Consider the following 17,237-nt stretch of genomic DNA (forward strand, 5'->3'; position numbering starts at 1 on the left):
GAGAATGACAGCACTGTTACAGCAGTGGGCCCTCTCTTTTTCTGGGAGGCTTGGCACATACCCAAACTTGCAGAAGGACTATAACTCAGTGGTAGAACACTTGTTTGCATGTAGAAGGTCTTTGTTTCATTTCCTGGCGTCTCCAAGTAGATGTCTCCATCTTGAAACCCTGAAGAGCCAATGCCAGTCATTGTAGAGAGCAAGATGGACCAATATTCTAACTCTGTATAAGGTTATATAACTGTATAAATACATATAACTCTATATTTCTATGGTTATCCTCCACTGGAGGCAGCCATGATTCTGATGTAAAAGTGAGCCTCTCACGCATTTTAATTCAGGTCTTCTCAAATTTTACAGCATTTACCAAGAAGATGAGGCAAGACAAACAGAAACCTGGGAATCAGCCCTAACACATATATATTCACAACAAGTTTTCAGAATATGCTTGAAGCCAACAGCACATTTTTCATTATATATAACATATATTTATTTCAACAATATATTACATTTCTTTCTACGCAACCAGGCTATAAATACTCTATGTGCCACTTCTGATAACTCATAGCTTCCCAAGTTTTGAAATTTTATACAAGTATTGAATTAAAAAAATACAAAAGGTAAGCGCAGTCAAAATAGTTTCACAATGTCTTTTTTTTAAAAAAAAGGAATATTGTAATTTACAGCACGTGTTAAAAACTCTGGCATACAAACACACAGAAAACTTTCTAACAGCTCCTAGGTTGAAAAGCAGTAGTCAAAATCTGAGCAGCTAGTTATGCAACATGTCTGTGATACATGTGAGCTTACTGATAATGCTATTTGCTGGGTTACATTGGCACTACATCAGGATTTCCCCTCTCCCCAGCAAGAATCACAGTTCTGTAAATCAAGAGCGACCAAATAAACAAGGATCACAAAAACATAAGGTAAAACTCCAGGGTCAGTTAGCTGAGCCTATATGTACTGACCAAGCCAAGACAGAATTGTCTATTTCAGTGTGAACCATTCACTGATAGAACCTCAGCTGATCAAGGACCACACAGCAAAACAGGACCTCTTTCAGTAAGAGGGATAGTCCCTCTGCTTTTTGCCAGTATCCACCAGGAAGATTTAGACTGAAGGCCCCTTTAATTGAAGAGAAATAAATGGAAATAGTTCAACGAGCCCAGCAAAGTAGCAATAGCACCTTCCTGCAAGACAGATGCCCAAAGACAAGAAAGGCACTGGTGAAATGGAAAATCCAAATGGTTCTGGCCAAACACTATTCCATGTTCACATCATTGCATAGAAATGTAGTGTATCAATATTCCACTTCATGTACACCTCACAGTTCACAACACTGTAACCAGGCACTCTAAAACAGGCATCGCCCTGGCAGTGCTTGGTGGTGACTGATAGGCTTCTTGAGGAATGAGTTTGGATCCAGTATTCCACAGAGCACTTTGGGTCCTTCTCATCAAATAAGATGCAGTAAAAGAACACATACACTTTCCAGTCTGGTGAATGTAGATGTTTTGGGCATCACATGCCACTGGCTCAAGAAAAAGGCCATGTTTGGTGCAAGTTCCAGTTATTCCTTCTTTTGGAGGGTTTCTTAAGCGGGAGGTGAGCTAAGAGGCATCCCAGCGCCATAGGCCAGTGCACTGCAAGTCTGAGAAGCATCTTTCCTGAGAGTTAAAAGTTCTGTTTCTTCACCACAGTACGCCGTGGTGTCTGTATCGTCTGAATGATATCCTGACTGGTAGCCACTTGTTGGATCTGAAGCTTCAGACATAACAGACTCATTACTTTTACTGGAGACCAGGCCACTGCAAAATAAAAATACAGAATTAGCAATTGCACAACACGCTCTGCAATTCCCCCCCCAGTTTGATTTTTGTTTTGTTTTGCAGATAAGCATATACCACCAATGGTAATGGTAAAAGACCCCTGGACGGTTAAATCTAGACAAAGGCGACTATGGGGTTGTGGCGCTCATCTCGCTTTCAGGCCAAGGTAGCCGGCGTTTGTCCACAAACAGCTTTCTGGGTCATGTGGCCAGCATGATTAAACCGCTTCTGGCGCAGTGGAACACTGTGACGGAAGCTAGAGCACACGGAAACACCATTTACCTTCCCGCCACAGTGATACCTATTTCTCTACTTGCACTGGTGTGCTTTCAAACTGCTAGGTTGGCAGGAGCTGGGACAGAGCAACAGGAACTCACCCCGTCGAGGGGATTCGAACCGCCGACCTTCTGATTGGCAAGCTCAAGAGGCTCAGTGGTTTAGACCACAGCGCCACCCGCGTCCCACCACCATTGCATCAGGCACTGGGAGGGGTGGGAGGCTCCATTGACCCTGCTGAGATACCTGTTCCCAGTTGGCTCCTCTTCTCCCCGACATGAAGTTTGTCACTATAGGTAACTTTTAAGTATGGGTACCTGAGTTCCCTTGTTTACCTCCTCCCTATTCATCCCTCTTTCCTTCTGGGCCATGTCTTGTGGATTGTAAGTCTGTGGGTAGGTACTGTCTTCAGTCTTTCAAAAAATAAAATCTTCAAGTGGCCACTCCTGTTCTAAACCATTCTGAAACAAACACATATTGCTCACTTGCCCCTTCTTACCTAAAGGGCAACATCAGCTGTTTAGATTTATCTTCTAGTGCCTTTAGCTCTTCCGAGGCAAGAATCATCCCACTGTCTGTCTGATTATCCTGAAAGACATGTGTCAAATTGATCAATCGATGGCAAAGTGCAATGAGGACTGAAGAGCACAAGCAAAATCAAAGACTTACGTCATGAACCACTGTTGTTACTGTTGGTTCTACAGGAACGTCTTCAAAGGTCTTTACGCTCACAGGACGGCTTTTTCTTTTACTTCCTTTGCGGTGCTGACTGGAAAACAAATATATTGCCTTTGTCAGTGTTCCTGTAAGTTCAGGGGTTGCTAATGTTTAGGGGGGCGCCAATGGGCACTTTTTGTAATTATGAGAGCATATTACAAAATGGCTGCCATGGTGGAGTGGCCTAATGGAACAGCTGCCATGGGGCATGAAGTAACACAAAATGGCTGCCATGCCTAAGAGTATCACAAACAGTGTTGGCTGGTGGCCAAAGGCCCTGGTAGAGTGGAAGGCAGGGAGATCAGTATCAGGTGGAGCCAGAGTCAATAATAGGCAGAGTCATCCCCTGAGTTATTGTAAAGAAGATGGCGGTAAGTTGGAGGCCAACTGAGGGCAGACTGAAGTTGGTGGGGCAGTACCCCATTCACCCGAGTAGACCAACCAACCTCCACCAATCACAAAATGAGGGAGACATCCCTCCCCACTTGCCCATCAACAGGAAAAAGGCACTGACATCAGCCACCATCACATTCATTCCCAGGAAGCAACTCTTGGCACCTCTGTTCTGTTCAAAATAGAAGGGAGGGTGCCAATTCCTGCAATCTAATGAAATGTGGGCATGTTTAAGAAGGGGTGTTCGGTGGAGCATAGGCCCAACCAATGCAAACAGGAACTGAGGAGGAAGAGCAAACAATATCTCACACATTGTGGATTCTAAGGGGTTATTTACTGAGACTTTACTGAGACCCTTGCAGGCACTGAAGTGTAGGTGGGTTCCCACGAGGCAAGACACAGTGATAATAGCAAGAACCTTTATTGAACTAACAGAACTGGACAACAGGGGCAAAGCCACAGCTTATATAGATTTCTGAAGGTCTGGGCCACTCCCACTCCCAACGCTATTGGCTGTCTCAACTTCCAAGCAGCGAATCATGACTTAGTGTTTAAGGGCCAATGGCAGAGGCCCAAATTCTGAAATGTTCTGTGATTGGATATCATGTATCGAATCAGAACACAGGGGCTCAGAATCCTTAGTCCAGACTCAAGCTCAGGCAAACACAAACCACTGAATACATAACAGGCACCATAGAAGGTATTGGTGGGGTACACTGGTGCCTGTGGGCACCATGGTGGTGACCTTTGATATAGCTGATAAGAGTGCTCTGCTCAAGCTTTTCAATATCATCATCCAAGATCAGGGCAGCACAACCTGTGACCCACTGAGCCAAATGCAGCTCACCAGCAGCTACCTGCCTACCTGCCCAGGATGCAAAGATAGAGAGTAGTGAGGCAACAATTCGTTTCCCAGTTTTATTTGGTGGATCACAAATGGCCGTTGTCCTGAACTCCCAAATACTGTATCCATGAGTTCAGGGAAAGCACTATGCATTTGGTTCTGATGAGGTATTTCTCTCCAACCCATGGCTTTGACCATGCTTTTGGTAACTTGAACTGATCTTGAGTCATTTGTAGTGAATAGAAACTCAAACTTTTTTCATCCCACTTCAAGTCTGTAAGTAAGATTTGAGCAGAGGCTGGCAGGCTTCTGGCTTATGTTTATGGCAGACGCTTAATAATAATAATAATTTATTATTTATACCCCGCCCATCTGGCTGGGCTTCCCCAGCCACTCTGGGCGGCTTCCAAAAAAATATTAAAATACTATAATACATCAAACATTAAAAGCTTCCCTAAACATAATCATACAGTGGTACCACTGGTTACGAACTTAATTCATGCCGGAGGTCCGCTCTTAAGCTGAAACCGTTCTTATCCTGAGGCGCGTTTTCGCTAATGGGGCCTCCCACTACACGCGAGCCTCTGGCGCACGATTTCCATTCACATCCTGGGACAAAGTTCGCAAGCAGGAACAGTTATTTCCAGGTTAGCGGAGTTCATAACCATAAGCATTCGTATCCAGAGGTACCACTGTAATAATTTCAGGTGATCCATCTGCCACAATCATGTGCAAATCCAGGCCGGGGAGGGGGGCATGGCTGATTACAGGACAAAGTGTCTATATGAAACAGCCTCTTTTTTTACTTTTGATTCTGAAGGCAGTTCTTCTGAAGAAAACCCAAGAGACAATCTTATCTAAAAATAAATAAATAAACTTCAGTGGCTTACTGTTTTTCAGCATCTTTTCTCATTTTTAAGATGCAAACTAACAAAGAAGTCTGGGTCACGCTCATAATTCTTTTCATTTGGACTGACTCTGCTGGAGACGGCAGCAGCGGCTGACTCAGCAAACTCACGCACACACCCTCCGCCCTCCAAGCGAATTGTTGAAGTTGGCACCGAACATTCCACAACTCCCCTTCGCCAAAGAAAACCATCTGAGCTGGAAGCATTCCCAATGCTCTGACAACCAGCGCTCCATATTCTCCTTGCAGAGGGCCTCAATAGCTACCTCCATCGCCAAAGTAAGGCACTGAAATTGAACGCTGATAGGTAGCCTAAAATGGAAGTTGCCCATGGCAGATTTGGTGGTGATCTGAGAATGGCACCGCTGACAGATAAACCAGAAAAGCTCTTTCTAGGAGGCAGAACATTTGAACAAATGGCATATTTACGTTGCTAAAATATTATTTTGGGGCCTTGATGGCAGGGTGGGGGGAATAAATGCCTTCAAAAGCAAGGATGGTTCATATACTCTACCGGACATCACTTAAGGCAATAGTTGGTCCAGCGTGTGGCCAATTTTTGGTGCTTTACAGATGAATAGTAAGTCTAGCAAATGCTTACTGGTTATTTCTCTCACATGAATAAAAAAAGCACCCTGAAGTTCCTTGTTTGTTTGTTTGTTTGTTTAAGGGGGCTATTTTGGCTTGCTGGGATCTTATGCAGCAGGGTCAAATTCTTTCATTTCTGAAAACTTTTAATGAAGTTTACATTTCCTTGGATATATATTTTAAGTCTATTGAATTAGTATATTGATTGTTAAATTCCACATTGGCCGTTTTAATGTTTATGTGAAAATTACGCTGAAATTCTGGTTTTTGTATGCTGGTTGTTTAGCCGTAATAATAAATATTGATGCTATTTTTGCATAATTGTTAATCATCATCATCACCAGGGGGCTGGCCCACCCTAGATCCCACATGAGGGCAAGAAGATGGACCTAAAGATCTGATTCCTCAGTACAAGCACCAGGTCCATGCAGCACTCATCCTGATTAGCTCAGGCTGTGCATGGTACACAGGTGCAGAACTTCCCCTTTTTTCTAGTAAGGAGTTTGAGCCAGGGGCGTCCATTTTGTAGAACATATACTCTTCCAGACACCTACCGCGCTGAGCATGATGACTGCCTGTGGAGGTTGCAAGACTCGGGGAGCTATATGGCTGCCTTGTTGTGTCCCTTCTTCCTTCCTAGTTTTGCTCCAAAAGCTTTCCTTTTGAGAGGCATTAAGGGATCTGAACCTCTGCCTGGGATCATTGTCGGCTGGCAATGAAGGGGTACTAGTCCAAAACTAATCACAGGGCTCTCCTTGACTTCTTGACTTCTCTGTGTTAGTGACATGCGAGTGGCCTCACGAGCACATTTCCGGACTGGTGAGCCACGGGCAGCATTTCTGTGGATGCCTGTCATTTTTACATTTTCAATTTGGGTGCTTCCTTCCTCACCTCCTGAGCCGGATGCAGTGACCATCCCCCGTTGGCGTAGCGGCAACACACCCCTCTGGTCCCAGCGAAATCAGAGTATGGAATTACTCTACAAATATTGCAGCCTAGTGAACATGGCTAAATATAAAGACACAGCAGCACAAACTCCTTCCTCTTGCTCACCACGATCCCCACTTTCAAAGAAAAATCTGGCAGAGAGGGAAATGCCTAGCAGTCCCTATGGGATGCTCATTAGGCTACAAACCTCAGTTCTAACGTGCTGTCATAATGGAATTGAGAATCGCACGCTTCCTCTTCTTCCCTGCAGGAAACAGGTGAGGTTGGCAGGGACAACCCAGAATCCTCTTCTATGTTCAGCAGGGGAGTTTGTGGAAGGACAATATAGTCCTTACCATCCTGATGTAGAAAGACAGACAAAAATAGGGTTTTTAAAGATATATATAGGATTTGCGGCTGGAGGCATGTCCCCCCCCCCCCCCGGGAGTTTACAGTAGTTTTTGGAGCATGACTTTACCTGGCGGACATTTGCTTGCAATACATTTCCCAGATGTTCCACCAAATCTGAAAAGGTGGGTCTTTGTTTGGGTTCCCCATGCCAGCAGTCCAACATTGTCTGATACCTGAGAGATATAAGAGAACGGTAGCAGTGTTACAAAGCAAAATATGCCCCAGGACAAGATCATATTCTGCTTCTTAGTGGTAAAGGTAAAGGGACCCCTGACCATTAGGTCCAGTCGTGACCGACTCTGGCGTTGTGGTGCTCATCTCACTTTATTGGCTGAGGGAGCCAGCGTACAGCTTCCGGGTCATGTGGCCAGCATAACTAAGCCACTTCTGGCAAACCAGAGCAGTGCACGGAAACGCCGTTTACCTTCCCGCTGGAGTGGTACCTATTTATCTACTTGCACTTTGACATGCTTTCGAAGTGCTAGGTTGGCAGGAGCTGGGACCAAGCAATGGCAGCTCACCCCGTCGCAGGGATTCGTACCGCTGAGCTTCTGATCAGCAAGTCCTAGGCTCTGTGGTCTAACCCACAGCGCCACATGCGTCCCATAGTGGTAGGTAATAGCTAAGAGCAACAAGCTGGTCAATACTGTACTGCCAGAACAAGAGAAAAGTCACATTTACACTATTAAAGCACATTTAAAGGACACGGCCTCCCGCGAAGAATCCTGGGAACTGTAGTTTGTTGAGGGTGCTAGGAATTGTAGGTCTGTGAGGAGTAAACTGCAGTTCCCAGGATGCTTTGGGCAAAGACATGTGCTATAAATATGCCCTGAATGTTCTTTAAATGTATGAGCTGACTGTGACCAAATATTTGACTTATTGCGCTTCCTCCCTGCCATTAGTAAAAAAGTCCACTGACCACTAGTGGCTGAATTAGAATGAGATATTTTTTTTCTGACCCTCTCCTAAGTAAATTTTCCATTTCTGAGACAAGGCATGTTTGCACCAGTAAAAATTCTTACATTTCAGGTGTTGTATAGTCTGGCGCCCTCATCCTTGTTCCCTCTTTCAGTCTTCTGCAGAACTCCTCATCAATTTTGACACCAGGGTATGGCGAGGCTCCTGAAATGACAGATTTCCTTTTAGTAAGGTGCTTAAGATGCTGCTGTTGATTTTCAGCGGAATATATGTCAATTCACTGAAATAAGAGCTAACTAAAATGATAGAAGCTCAATTAGACTGGATCTAGAGAGACTCACTTACATTGGACAGGGAAATAAATTGACTTTTTGCATGAACAACAGTCATAGAATGTTCCTGAGATGTGCAGATATTTGATCTGAGTTTCATATTGCCAAGCTCTCATTTTTCATTATTATTATTATTAATTTGTAAATTTTAATTTAAAAGGAAAAGAAGGGGGGTGAGATTAAGTAAAATTTGAGGAGTGTCACCATCCTTATCATCATCAAACAGAGAACCGTCCTGAGACCTCCGGATATAGAGTGGTATATAAATTCAACCAATCATCATCCTCATCATATTACTAATAACAACAGTAAATCACCATCAATGAAAACTATCCAATTTCCAACCAGGAAAAGGATGCTTATTGCCAGAAGTGAGACCTGTTAAGAACTGCAGTGGCAAAGTTTCCTTGAGATAGATTGGGCACATCAAGAAAATTATACAACTGCTTATCCATAGAGAATACATTTATGTTTTATTAGAGCAAGATTATAAGCAATTATTTATCTTGATTAAAAAGAATATGGAATATTGGTAAAGCTCATTTAAAGCCCACTCTATATCCCCATCTTGCTTTCTCACTGAGGACTAACAGAGTGCAGACTACAAATACATTTTCTATTCTGTAGCTGAAAAACATGAACTAGTTTGCCTGCAAGTTATGGAGACATGGACAGGCATCTAAAGGAGATTGCATTCATTAACTCTGTTATCAAAATGTGAGAAGTATACCATGAAATCCTATGGGAAAGGAGGGAAGGGATGCAAAGGTAGTTTAACCAGCCATCTAAAGCCTTGCCAATGTTGCTCTGTTTTTGCTTTGTTTTTCTTTGAGCAGTTTCTCTCCCGCTGGGAACAATGGTAGAAAAATTACCAGAAAAGACTTAGCTGCTAAGCTGGTTTAAATGTCTCCCTGGCCTGTTGGGGAACTGAAATGGCTCTGAATCCAAGCATTTTCATGTGCTCTCCTTCGAATGAACCTGAACCACCTCAACAAACATTTTTTTGCACTTCCAACAATGGAGTTCTGACACCTGGTTTGCAGGATCTCCCTCTCAGAAGTCAGGGTTCTGCCTCTGATGTTGGGAACATCCTATGGCCCATGAGATGCCCTCCCAAGGCCCATGGGATTTCACCCTGGGTACCCAAAGTAATGTGACTTACCTAAGGAAAATATCTCCCACAGCAGTACACCAAAGGACCAAACATCACTTTGAATGGTGTATACTCTGTCAAATATGGTTTCCGGTGCCATCCACTTTAGGGGTAGTCTAGCCTAAATGTTTATTAGCAAAGCAATAGACAAAAGGAAACATTAAATATATGCCTCAATGTCATTGTTAATATCTTTTCCAAGTAAACGTCCCACTATTTCGGAGACTTCGGAAACTTACATCTCCCTTCCTGACATAATCTGGATCTTTGTAGATATCTCGGGCCAATCCAAAATCACAAATTTTGACCACGTTGTTCTCCGATAAGAGGATATTGCGAGCTGCCAGATCTCTGTGGATACACTGCAAGGAGAGGAACAATGGGCCTGTTATTTGGGTTGTTCCAAAGAGCTTTGTTAACCTTGTCTTAATTGGTATCTTCCTTGCAAGGCTCAGCACTTTGTGGGTTATTAAAATGAATGTCCCAATAAGGCTTAAATGAAACTCAGAGTTCATGCTGAGACACAGTCTTTTGCACTGCCTTAGAAGATAAATGAGAGAAGATAAATATTTGAAAACACATCCATAGACCTTCCATGTGTGGGAAGACTTGACATGAGAACGCTTTCAAACAAGCAGTGCCAACTGTGGAGGTATAGTACATGCAACACAAACAGGTCGAAATTATGGGGTAGGCATGGCAAGAGAGACAGACCAAGAAGACTTCAGAGCCTGCTCCACCTGGACTCTCCCTTCTTCACACATACAGAGACATCTACCAACAACTTCTCTGTGGAGTAGAACATTAGATGCTGGCTCTCGCTGCAGTGGAGCCAATTGTTTTGTTTTGAAGGTGTGTTTCTTGGTGAATCCAGTATACAGTGGTACCTTGATTTGCGAACTTAATCCATTCTGGAAGTCCGTTCTTAAACCAAAGTGTTCTTAAACCAAGGCGTGCTTTCCCATAGTAGAGGGAACTCAATTTACACTCAACAGGAAGCAGAACATGTTCTGCTTCCAAGGCAAAGTTCACAAAGCAAAACACCTACTTCCGGGTTTGCAGCATTCTTCATCCAAGTTGTTCATAAACTAAGCTGTTCTTAAACCAAGGTGCCACTGTATTTTACAGATGATGTGTGTTTGAGAACCATGGCTTACATCACCCCACCCCACTGACCACTTGAAAATTGTGGAGAGTCTTGGTGGTCCAACTTAATGATTTTTTCTGACTGTTTTAGCAATTGTAATGTTCTGCATTAGATGCTGTACGATTTTTTAAAAACTGAATTTTATAGCTTCTTTTATTTCTTATATACTGTATTTTATTGTATTACAATTTGAATTCCGTAGGATTCAAACCACAATACAATAAAACACAAAGAAATAAAAGCAGCAGCAACAAAAAAATCAATATGAGTATTTGAAGCGAGGGATTTGCCATCTCCCCATCTTTAACCATAAATCCACAGACATGCTGTAGAGCTGATGAACGAAGCTCATGGACCACGTCCTCAGACAACGGTTTGGAAACCCCTGTTGTAAGGCACTTAAAAAACTCTAGTCAAAAAGGGAAATGTGCATTAAAATGAATTAAAAGCCAGTGTATGCCTGGTGACAGGTGAATTTACAAGTGCTGACATCTTTACCAAAGAACTTTGCAATAGCAACTGCTTTAAATCAGAGTGTATAGCAATGTTGAGTGAACTCTGGCACTATCCTTATCACAATCGTTTCCAGTGCCATGCAGTCATCCGACAAATGTCATTTCCCCCCAAGAGGAATGCCTTACTTTCCGCGAGGCCAGGAATTCCATCCCCCGGGCCACCTGGAAGCTATAGCAGATGAGGTCCTCCAGGCTTAGTGGGTTCTTGCAAGGATCTTCAGATGTTGCTGCAAAGAGAAAGGTCAAGGTATATAAATGCACAATACACTGCACATCCTGATTAGCACTAGGTAACACTTAGTATACAGAAACCCCATCCTTCCTTCATTTCTGGCTTCCAGGTATAGGGATGCTTGGAGCTGTGCAGTGGTAGTTACCCTCAGTGATTCAGCATGGAAAAGCAAGTTAGAATGTCATATTGTTGAAGGAAACTTCCATACTGCACCAACAGCTGCACAATGAAGGATATAACATGTGTATTTTAGATACAAAATACATATTTTATTTTAAAATACATTCATAAATTGTCAGCGAATTATCAGCGAATGGTACAGGAACACCTAATCCTATAAGAATGGGGAAGCCAAGGAAACACACTTTGATCTCAATATTCTAAAGATAATGACGTAAGACGAAAACCCACCATCCCCCTCTTCTAAATCGCAGAGAGATCGCTCCTCTCCAAAGCCGGAACTGGCTGAGCTCTGGCTGCTTGCAATGCTGTCCAGGCGTTTCTTTGGGTCTGCAGAGACTTCACCATTTCCCTGCCTGTACCGAGCATGATCGGCCTAGTTTTAAGAAAGAAAGAAAGAAAGAAAGAAAGAAAGAAAGAAAGAAAGAAAGGAGGGAGATAACAGAACTTGCATTATTCTATCATGACAGAAAATAAAGGGGCGAAAACTCACACCTTATTAGAAAGGGAATATGGATGAGCAGAAGGGACGTGGGTGGCGCTGTGGGTTAAACCACAGAGCCTAGGACTTGCCGATCAGAAGGTCGGCAGTTCAAATCGCCGCAACGGGGTGAGCTCCCGTTGCTCGGTCCCTGCTCCTGCCAACCTAGCAGTTTGAAAGCATGTCAAAGTGCAAGTAGATAAATAGGAACCGCTCCGGCGGAAAGGTGTTTCCGTGTGCTGCTCTGGTTCGCCAGAAGCGACTTAGTCATGCTGGCCAGCTCCCTCGGCCAATAAAGCGAGATGAGCGCCGCAACCCCAGAGTCGGCCACGACTGGACCTAATGGTCAGGGGTCCCTTTATCTTTTATGGATGAGCAGTGATGTAGGAGAGCTGAAAATAATGCCAATATATTTCACATCTGGCAACCAACGTGCCCCTTTGGTTTCAGATAGTACACGGGTAGACGAGTCTTAAAAACCCAAAGCACTAATTTCCAAGGCCCTCTAGCAGCTATGGCAGCTCATTTACCAGAAGTAATGTATTGAGTGTTAACTCTGGAACTGTATACTCGATTCTGACCAAACTAAGCCTCCTGGAACACAGTATACATCAGGGTTTCCTAATGATATAACAGAGTATAATTTAGTAATCTACCATGAGAATACTGGAAATGTCCACACAGTAATTGCAAACATAAAGTGTTAAGGAAGGTATAAACCCATGTTGGCCATGATACAGCCTACAGAAGTGTAGGTTTCACTTAGAAATGTTAAATGGTTATTTTAACTCCTATTTTTTAAATATTTATATTTCATTGAAAATTTTCAATGAGAAAATAAAGCAACAGACAAAAATGAAAGCAAAAAACCAAAACCAAACAAAAAGAATACTTGAAATTGTGACACAATACAAAATATAGGTATATAAGTAATAGTTTTTCCAACTAATGAAAAATTACTAATGTGACATTATAATTTTTATAATTGTCTTTTCATAACTGCATTCCAAATATCATTGCATTTATCCAGTTATTTTCACTCCTATTCACATCCAAAAGATCTCACAGTAGAGAAGTCAAAAGGATCTTAAAACTGAAAAGCAGAGCATCCTTCCCCCTACATTTTATGCAGGCCTCACCTTGTATGGAACAAAATCACTCCGCTTGCTTCTCAAGTACACCGACAGATTTCCAAACTTGCAGTATTCAACAATCACCATGAGTGGCCCTAAAGGAACAAAATGAGAACAAGATTTAGAGGACTTTCTCACAGCCTTTCCTCTAGCAACTGCCTACACCAGGTGTGGTTAACCTGTAGCCTCCAGATGTTGCTGAACTCTAAATCCCATTGGCTCCAAGCAGGATGGTCAATGTTCAGAGAGACGGGAGTTGGAGTCCTGCAACATCTGGAGTTCCTCAGCCCTGCTCCATATCACGCCTGGAAAATGTGTGGTCCAGCAAGCAGAATGAAGCCCTCCTTACCATCACTGAAAACGCACCAGGGATCAATGAAAATATCTGTTCTTGCCTTTCATTTCGTTTGGTAGGTGTCAAATTGTGCAGGCCTCCTCTGTACATGTTTTATTATATAGCTGCTCTCACTTTCCCATGCAACGTTTTTGTAAGTATTTTAAATATTTGATCCCCACCGGAAAGACACTGATTAGCTTACCAGAAACTAATAATAATAATAAAACAGTGAGAAAAAGGTATAAAAGTGCAAAAAACAACAACCCCGTAGCAAAATATTCAGCATTAAAATGGGAGGGTAAATCAATAGACCAAGCATAATTCTGCAGGATTCTATAAATCCCCATTGTATCTTGCTCAACCTAGAGCTTCTTTTTAAAGTTAAATACCTCAAAGGCACAAAGAATCAATAGGTTCTTTGCCTAGTGAAACTTCCCCTCCTGAACCTGAACCTTGGCTTCCACTTTTCCCCATTATTTCAGCCAATGAGAAACTGGGTTCATGCATTTGCTGCAATAAGGCCTAGCTTTGCCATAAAACAGACCAGGAATGGGCAGAGGGAATGCATTTTCCCCCCAGCCGGCAGTGGCTTTCTAAGGATACACAGAAAGGAACACTACCCCACATACACATTGCAACCAAGGAAGGAAAGCTCTGATTAGCTGTTGTTTGCATTGCTGTTTTATGAAACGCTGTGTCTATTTTTGTTACACCTATTTTTGTGGCTTGTGTTTCTTGATTGCTGATCTCCAGATTGTAGACAGAAGTCTCTGCAGGCCTAGCTGCTTGAAACCCATTAATGGCAGACTCGGGGGGGGGGGTAAAGCAGTGAGCACCACTGAGCTATGCCCTCTCCACAAAGTAACAAAAAGCAACACTTACCTCCCGGCTTTGTACAGGCCCCAAGTAAATTGACCACGTTGAGATGATGCCCAATATGAATGAGGATTTTGAGCTCCGACATCAGTGCCCTATGTTCACTGTGTGTTGCACCTTCTATAAATGAAAAAGAAAGATAGATATTGTCCTGTCTATAGAGTAGCAATAAAGGTCCGCTTGCCATCTTCCTTCCAAGTAGGATGGGAAGGGAGCACACAATCCAACAGGTCCGTGTGGCTTCTTTATTACAAGTGAGCAAAATCTTGCGTGATCAAACTTAAAGCCTATGTTCATTAAAGCGTTTCTATGAACCTAAGAAGGTGCCTTATATCAAATCAGACCACTGGTCCATGTAGCTCCGTGTTGTTTATATATTGACTGCTAGTGGCTCTATTTCCCTGGAAAATAGTGGCTCTATTCCCTCTTTTCCCTGGAAAAGACCCTGATGTTGGGAAAGATTGAGGGCACAAGGAGAAGGGGACGACAGAGGGTGAGATGGTTGGACAGTGTTCTCGAAGCTACAAACATGAGTCTGACCAAACTGCAGGAGACAGAGGAAGACAGGAGGGCCTGGCGTGCTCTGGTCCATGGGGTCACGAAGAGTCGGACACAACTAAATGACTAAACAACAACAATGGCTCTATAATTTTAGAGAGGAGTCTTTCAAAGCCCAACCTGGAGATGTAGGGGACGGAACCTGGGACTTCCTGAACAGGGTTACCAGCGCCTCAGGGCAGGGCAAGTGTTGCACCCCCTGGTGGACTAGGCAGTGGCCAGTCCCTTTGCCAGCCAGCATCTAATCAAGTGCGCTTCTCCTTCCAAACTAGCCCCAACCTGGAGCAGAGATAAGGCAAAGAAATGCGAAAACAAGAGCGTCGCTGTGTTGCTTTACCCTCCTGGCCTTGCCACAAGGTGCTCTGGGCAATGCGCATGGCTCTGACAGTGCTTTCCCGCCTTCCTCTTCCTTCCTCACTCCCTCTCAGCCAGCCATGGGGCGGGTCACATGCAGGCATCCCTTTTCTGGCCACGAGGAGGAGGAGGAGAAGACACCCCAGCTCCAAAGACCCAGCTCAGGCACAGCTTGCCTCTGGACAGTTCCAGTCTCGGTGAGGGACCCTGTCATGAGGGCACCTGGTTGTACCCCCTCAGAAATTTGCACCCGGGCCCATGACCCCCCCTACCCCTCCCTCATGCTGTGCCACTGTTTCTGAATGCAAAGCAGATGCTCTTCGACAGAGCTACTGTGAGGGTCGGCTCCTTGCTTGAAGGAAGCCACAAGAGGGAGCAAGATGGTATTTCATCTTAGTTTAACAAAGAAAGCATAGTGCATTTAATGTGCTTAATGAAAAATTAATAGAGAATAGGCATAAACCAGGCTTCCTCAACTTTGGCCCTCCAGATGTTTTGAGACTACAATTCCCATCATCCCTGACCACTGGTCCTGCTAGCTAGGGATCATGGGAGTTGTAGGCCAAAAACATCTGGAGGGCCCAGGCTGAGGAAGCCTGGCATAAACAGTGGGCAGAAAGCATGTGTGGAGTTCAAAATATCTAACCAAGTTCAAAACAATCTAACAAACTGGGAAAAGAAACTCATTGCTTAATGGAAACAACTAATACAATAAAAAACGAATATACTGTACTCTCCCAATATTCTATTACTGTTATGAAAGCTTCTCACCCTCTAGGTTGAGCTAAGTGAGAAAAGATTGGCAAGTTTATATCTTGTAGCTATATCCAATAGCTACAACCAATTGAGGTCTTACAAGAGCCAGTGTGGTGTAGTGGTTAAGAGCGGTAGTCACGTAATCTGGGAAACCGGGTTCGTGTCTCCGCTCCTCCACATGCAGCTGCTGGGTGACCTTGGGCCAGTCACACTTCTGTGAAGTCTCTCAGCCCCACTCACCTCACAGAGTGTTTGTTGTGGGGGAGGAAGGGAAAGGAGAATGTTAGCCGCTTTGAGACTCCTGAAGGGGAGTGAAAGGCGGGATATCAAATCCAAACTCTTCTTCTTCTTCTTCTTCTTCTTACAATGTCATCAACAAATGCTGATTGCCCAGAACATCCTTCATAGGTGAATTTTAGTTCTCGAGCCTCACCTTTAAGCATTTTGACTGCAACAGTCCGGCAGGTAGTCATTTTATCGATTCCAAATGCATCTGCTTCAATCACTTGGCCAAAGGCTCCCCGACCAAGAGGCTTACCTGGAGACAAAATTAAACAAAAAGATAATTTTTTAAAATATTTCTACTGTCCAAGCAATTGAAGGGAGCTGGCTACGTATTTAGCAAACAAGGCTGGTGGATCGCACCGCAATGAAGGCAGAGAGCACCACAGCTATAAAGGGAGCAAACATAAAAGCAGAATCCTGCCTCCTCACATGTTGTGTTACTGCAAAACATACACCTCAGTGTCGACCAACGTGAAAATGGCATCAAAACAAGAAGTCTAGAGCACAGGGTTCCTAATTGTGGTCTGTGGTCCACCAAGAAGAGTTTGGATTTGATATCCCGCTTTATCACTACCCTAGGGAGTCTCAAAGCAGCTAACATTCTCCTTTCCCTTCCTCCCCCACAACAAACACTCTGTGAGGTGAGTGGGGCTGAGAGACTTCAGAGAAGTGTGACTAGCCCAAGGTCACCCAGCAGCTGCATGTGGAGGAGAGGAGACGCAAACCCGGTTCACCAGATTACGAATCTACCGCTCTTAACCACTACACCACCAATGGTCTGCAAGCTTCATTTAGAGGTGGCCCTTGACCTGTCTAGGGCTTTGCGGTTATAGAGAGAAGATGGCACACCTAGTAAATTAAATGCTCATATTCAGTGCTTTGTTTCCTAGAAAAGGAGGTGCCGGTACTCACTGTGAAGTTGTTACAGTAAATGTCACACTTTTTAATCGAAAAGAGAGACTGCGTACCCTTGAGTACCCCCTAGGGGTGAAGCACTGCTCCTATTGATTTTTAATTGTCTTTTTATCGCTTCTTTTATTTCTTGAATTTTAAGGCATACAACTTGAAATCCATGGAATTCAAAT

The 17,237-nt window shown here is 43.7% G+C and overlaps 1 protein-coding gene across 1 annotated transcript in view; it reads right to left on the reverse strand.

Moving 5' to 3' along the window:
- Positions 1-301: 301 nt before the first annotated feature.
- KDR (kinase insert domain receptor) overlaps positions 302-17,237 on the reverse strand; it is a 48,314-nt gene continuing 31,378 nt past the window's right edge. Inside the window, exons 18-30 of the mRNA XM_082238022.1 lie at positions 16,301-16,405; positions 14,206-14,319; positions 12,993-13,081; positions 11,604-11,748; positions 11,087-11,187; positions 9,538-9,660; positions 9,308-9,419; positions 7,918-8,017; positions 6,963-7,068; positions 6,693-6,844; positions 2,778-2,877; positions 2,608-2,696; positions 302-1,811 (exon numbers count right to left, since the gene is read on the reverse strand). Coding sequence (XP_082094148.1) covers positions 1,598-1,811; positions 2,608-2,696; positions 2,778-2,877; positions 6,693-6,844; positions 6,963-7,068; positions 7,918-8,017; positions 9,308-9,419; positions 9,538-9,660; positions 11,087-11,187; positions 11,604-11,748; positions 12,993-13,081; positions 14,206-14,319; positions 16,301-16,405 — 1,550 coding nt within the window. The 3' untranslated portion in view covers positions 302-1,597. The remainder of the gene's footprint in view (positions 1,812-2,607; positions 2,697-2,777; positions 2,878-6,692; positions 6,845-6,962; positions 7,069-7,917; positions 8,018-9,307; positions 9,420-9,537; positions 9,661-11,086; positions 11,188-11,603; positions 11,749-12,992; positions 13,082-14,205; positions 14,320-16,300; positions 16,406-17,237) is intronic.

The sequence above is a fragment of the Podarcis vaucheri genome (assembly GCF_965113315.1).
Source record: "Podarcis vaucheri genome assembly, chromosome: 9".
Classification (NCBI taxonomy): Eukaryota; Metazoa; Chordata; class Lepidosauria; order Squamata; family Lacertidae; genus Podarcis; species Podarcis vaucheri.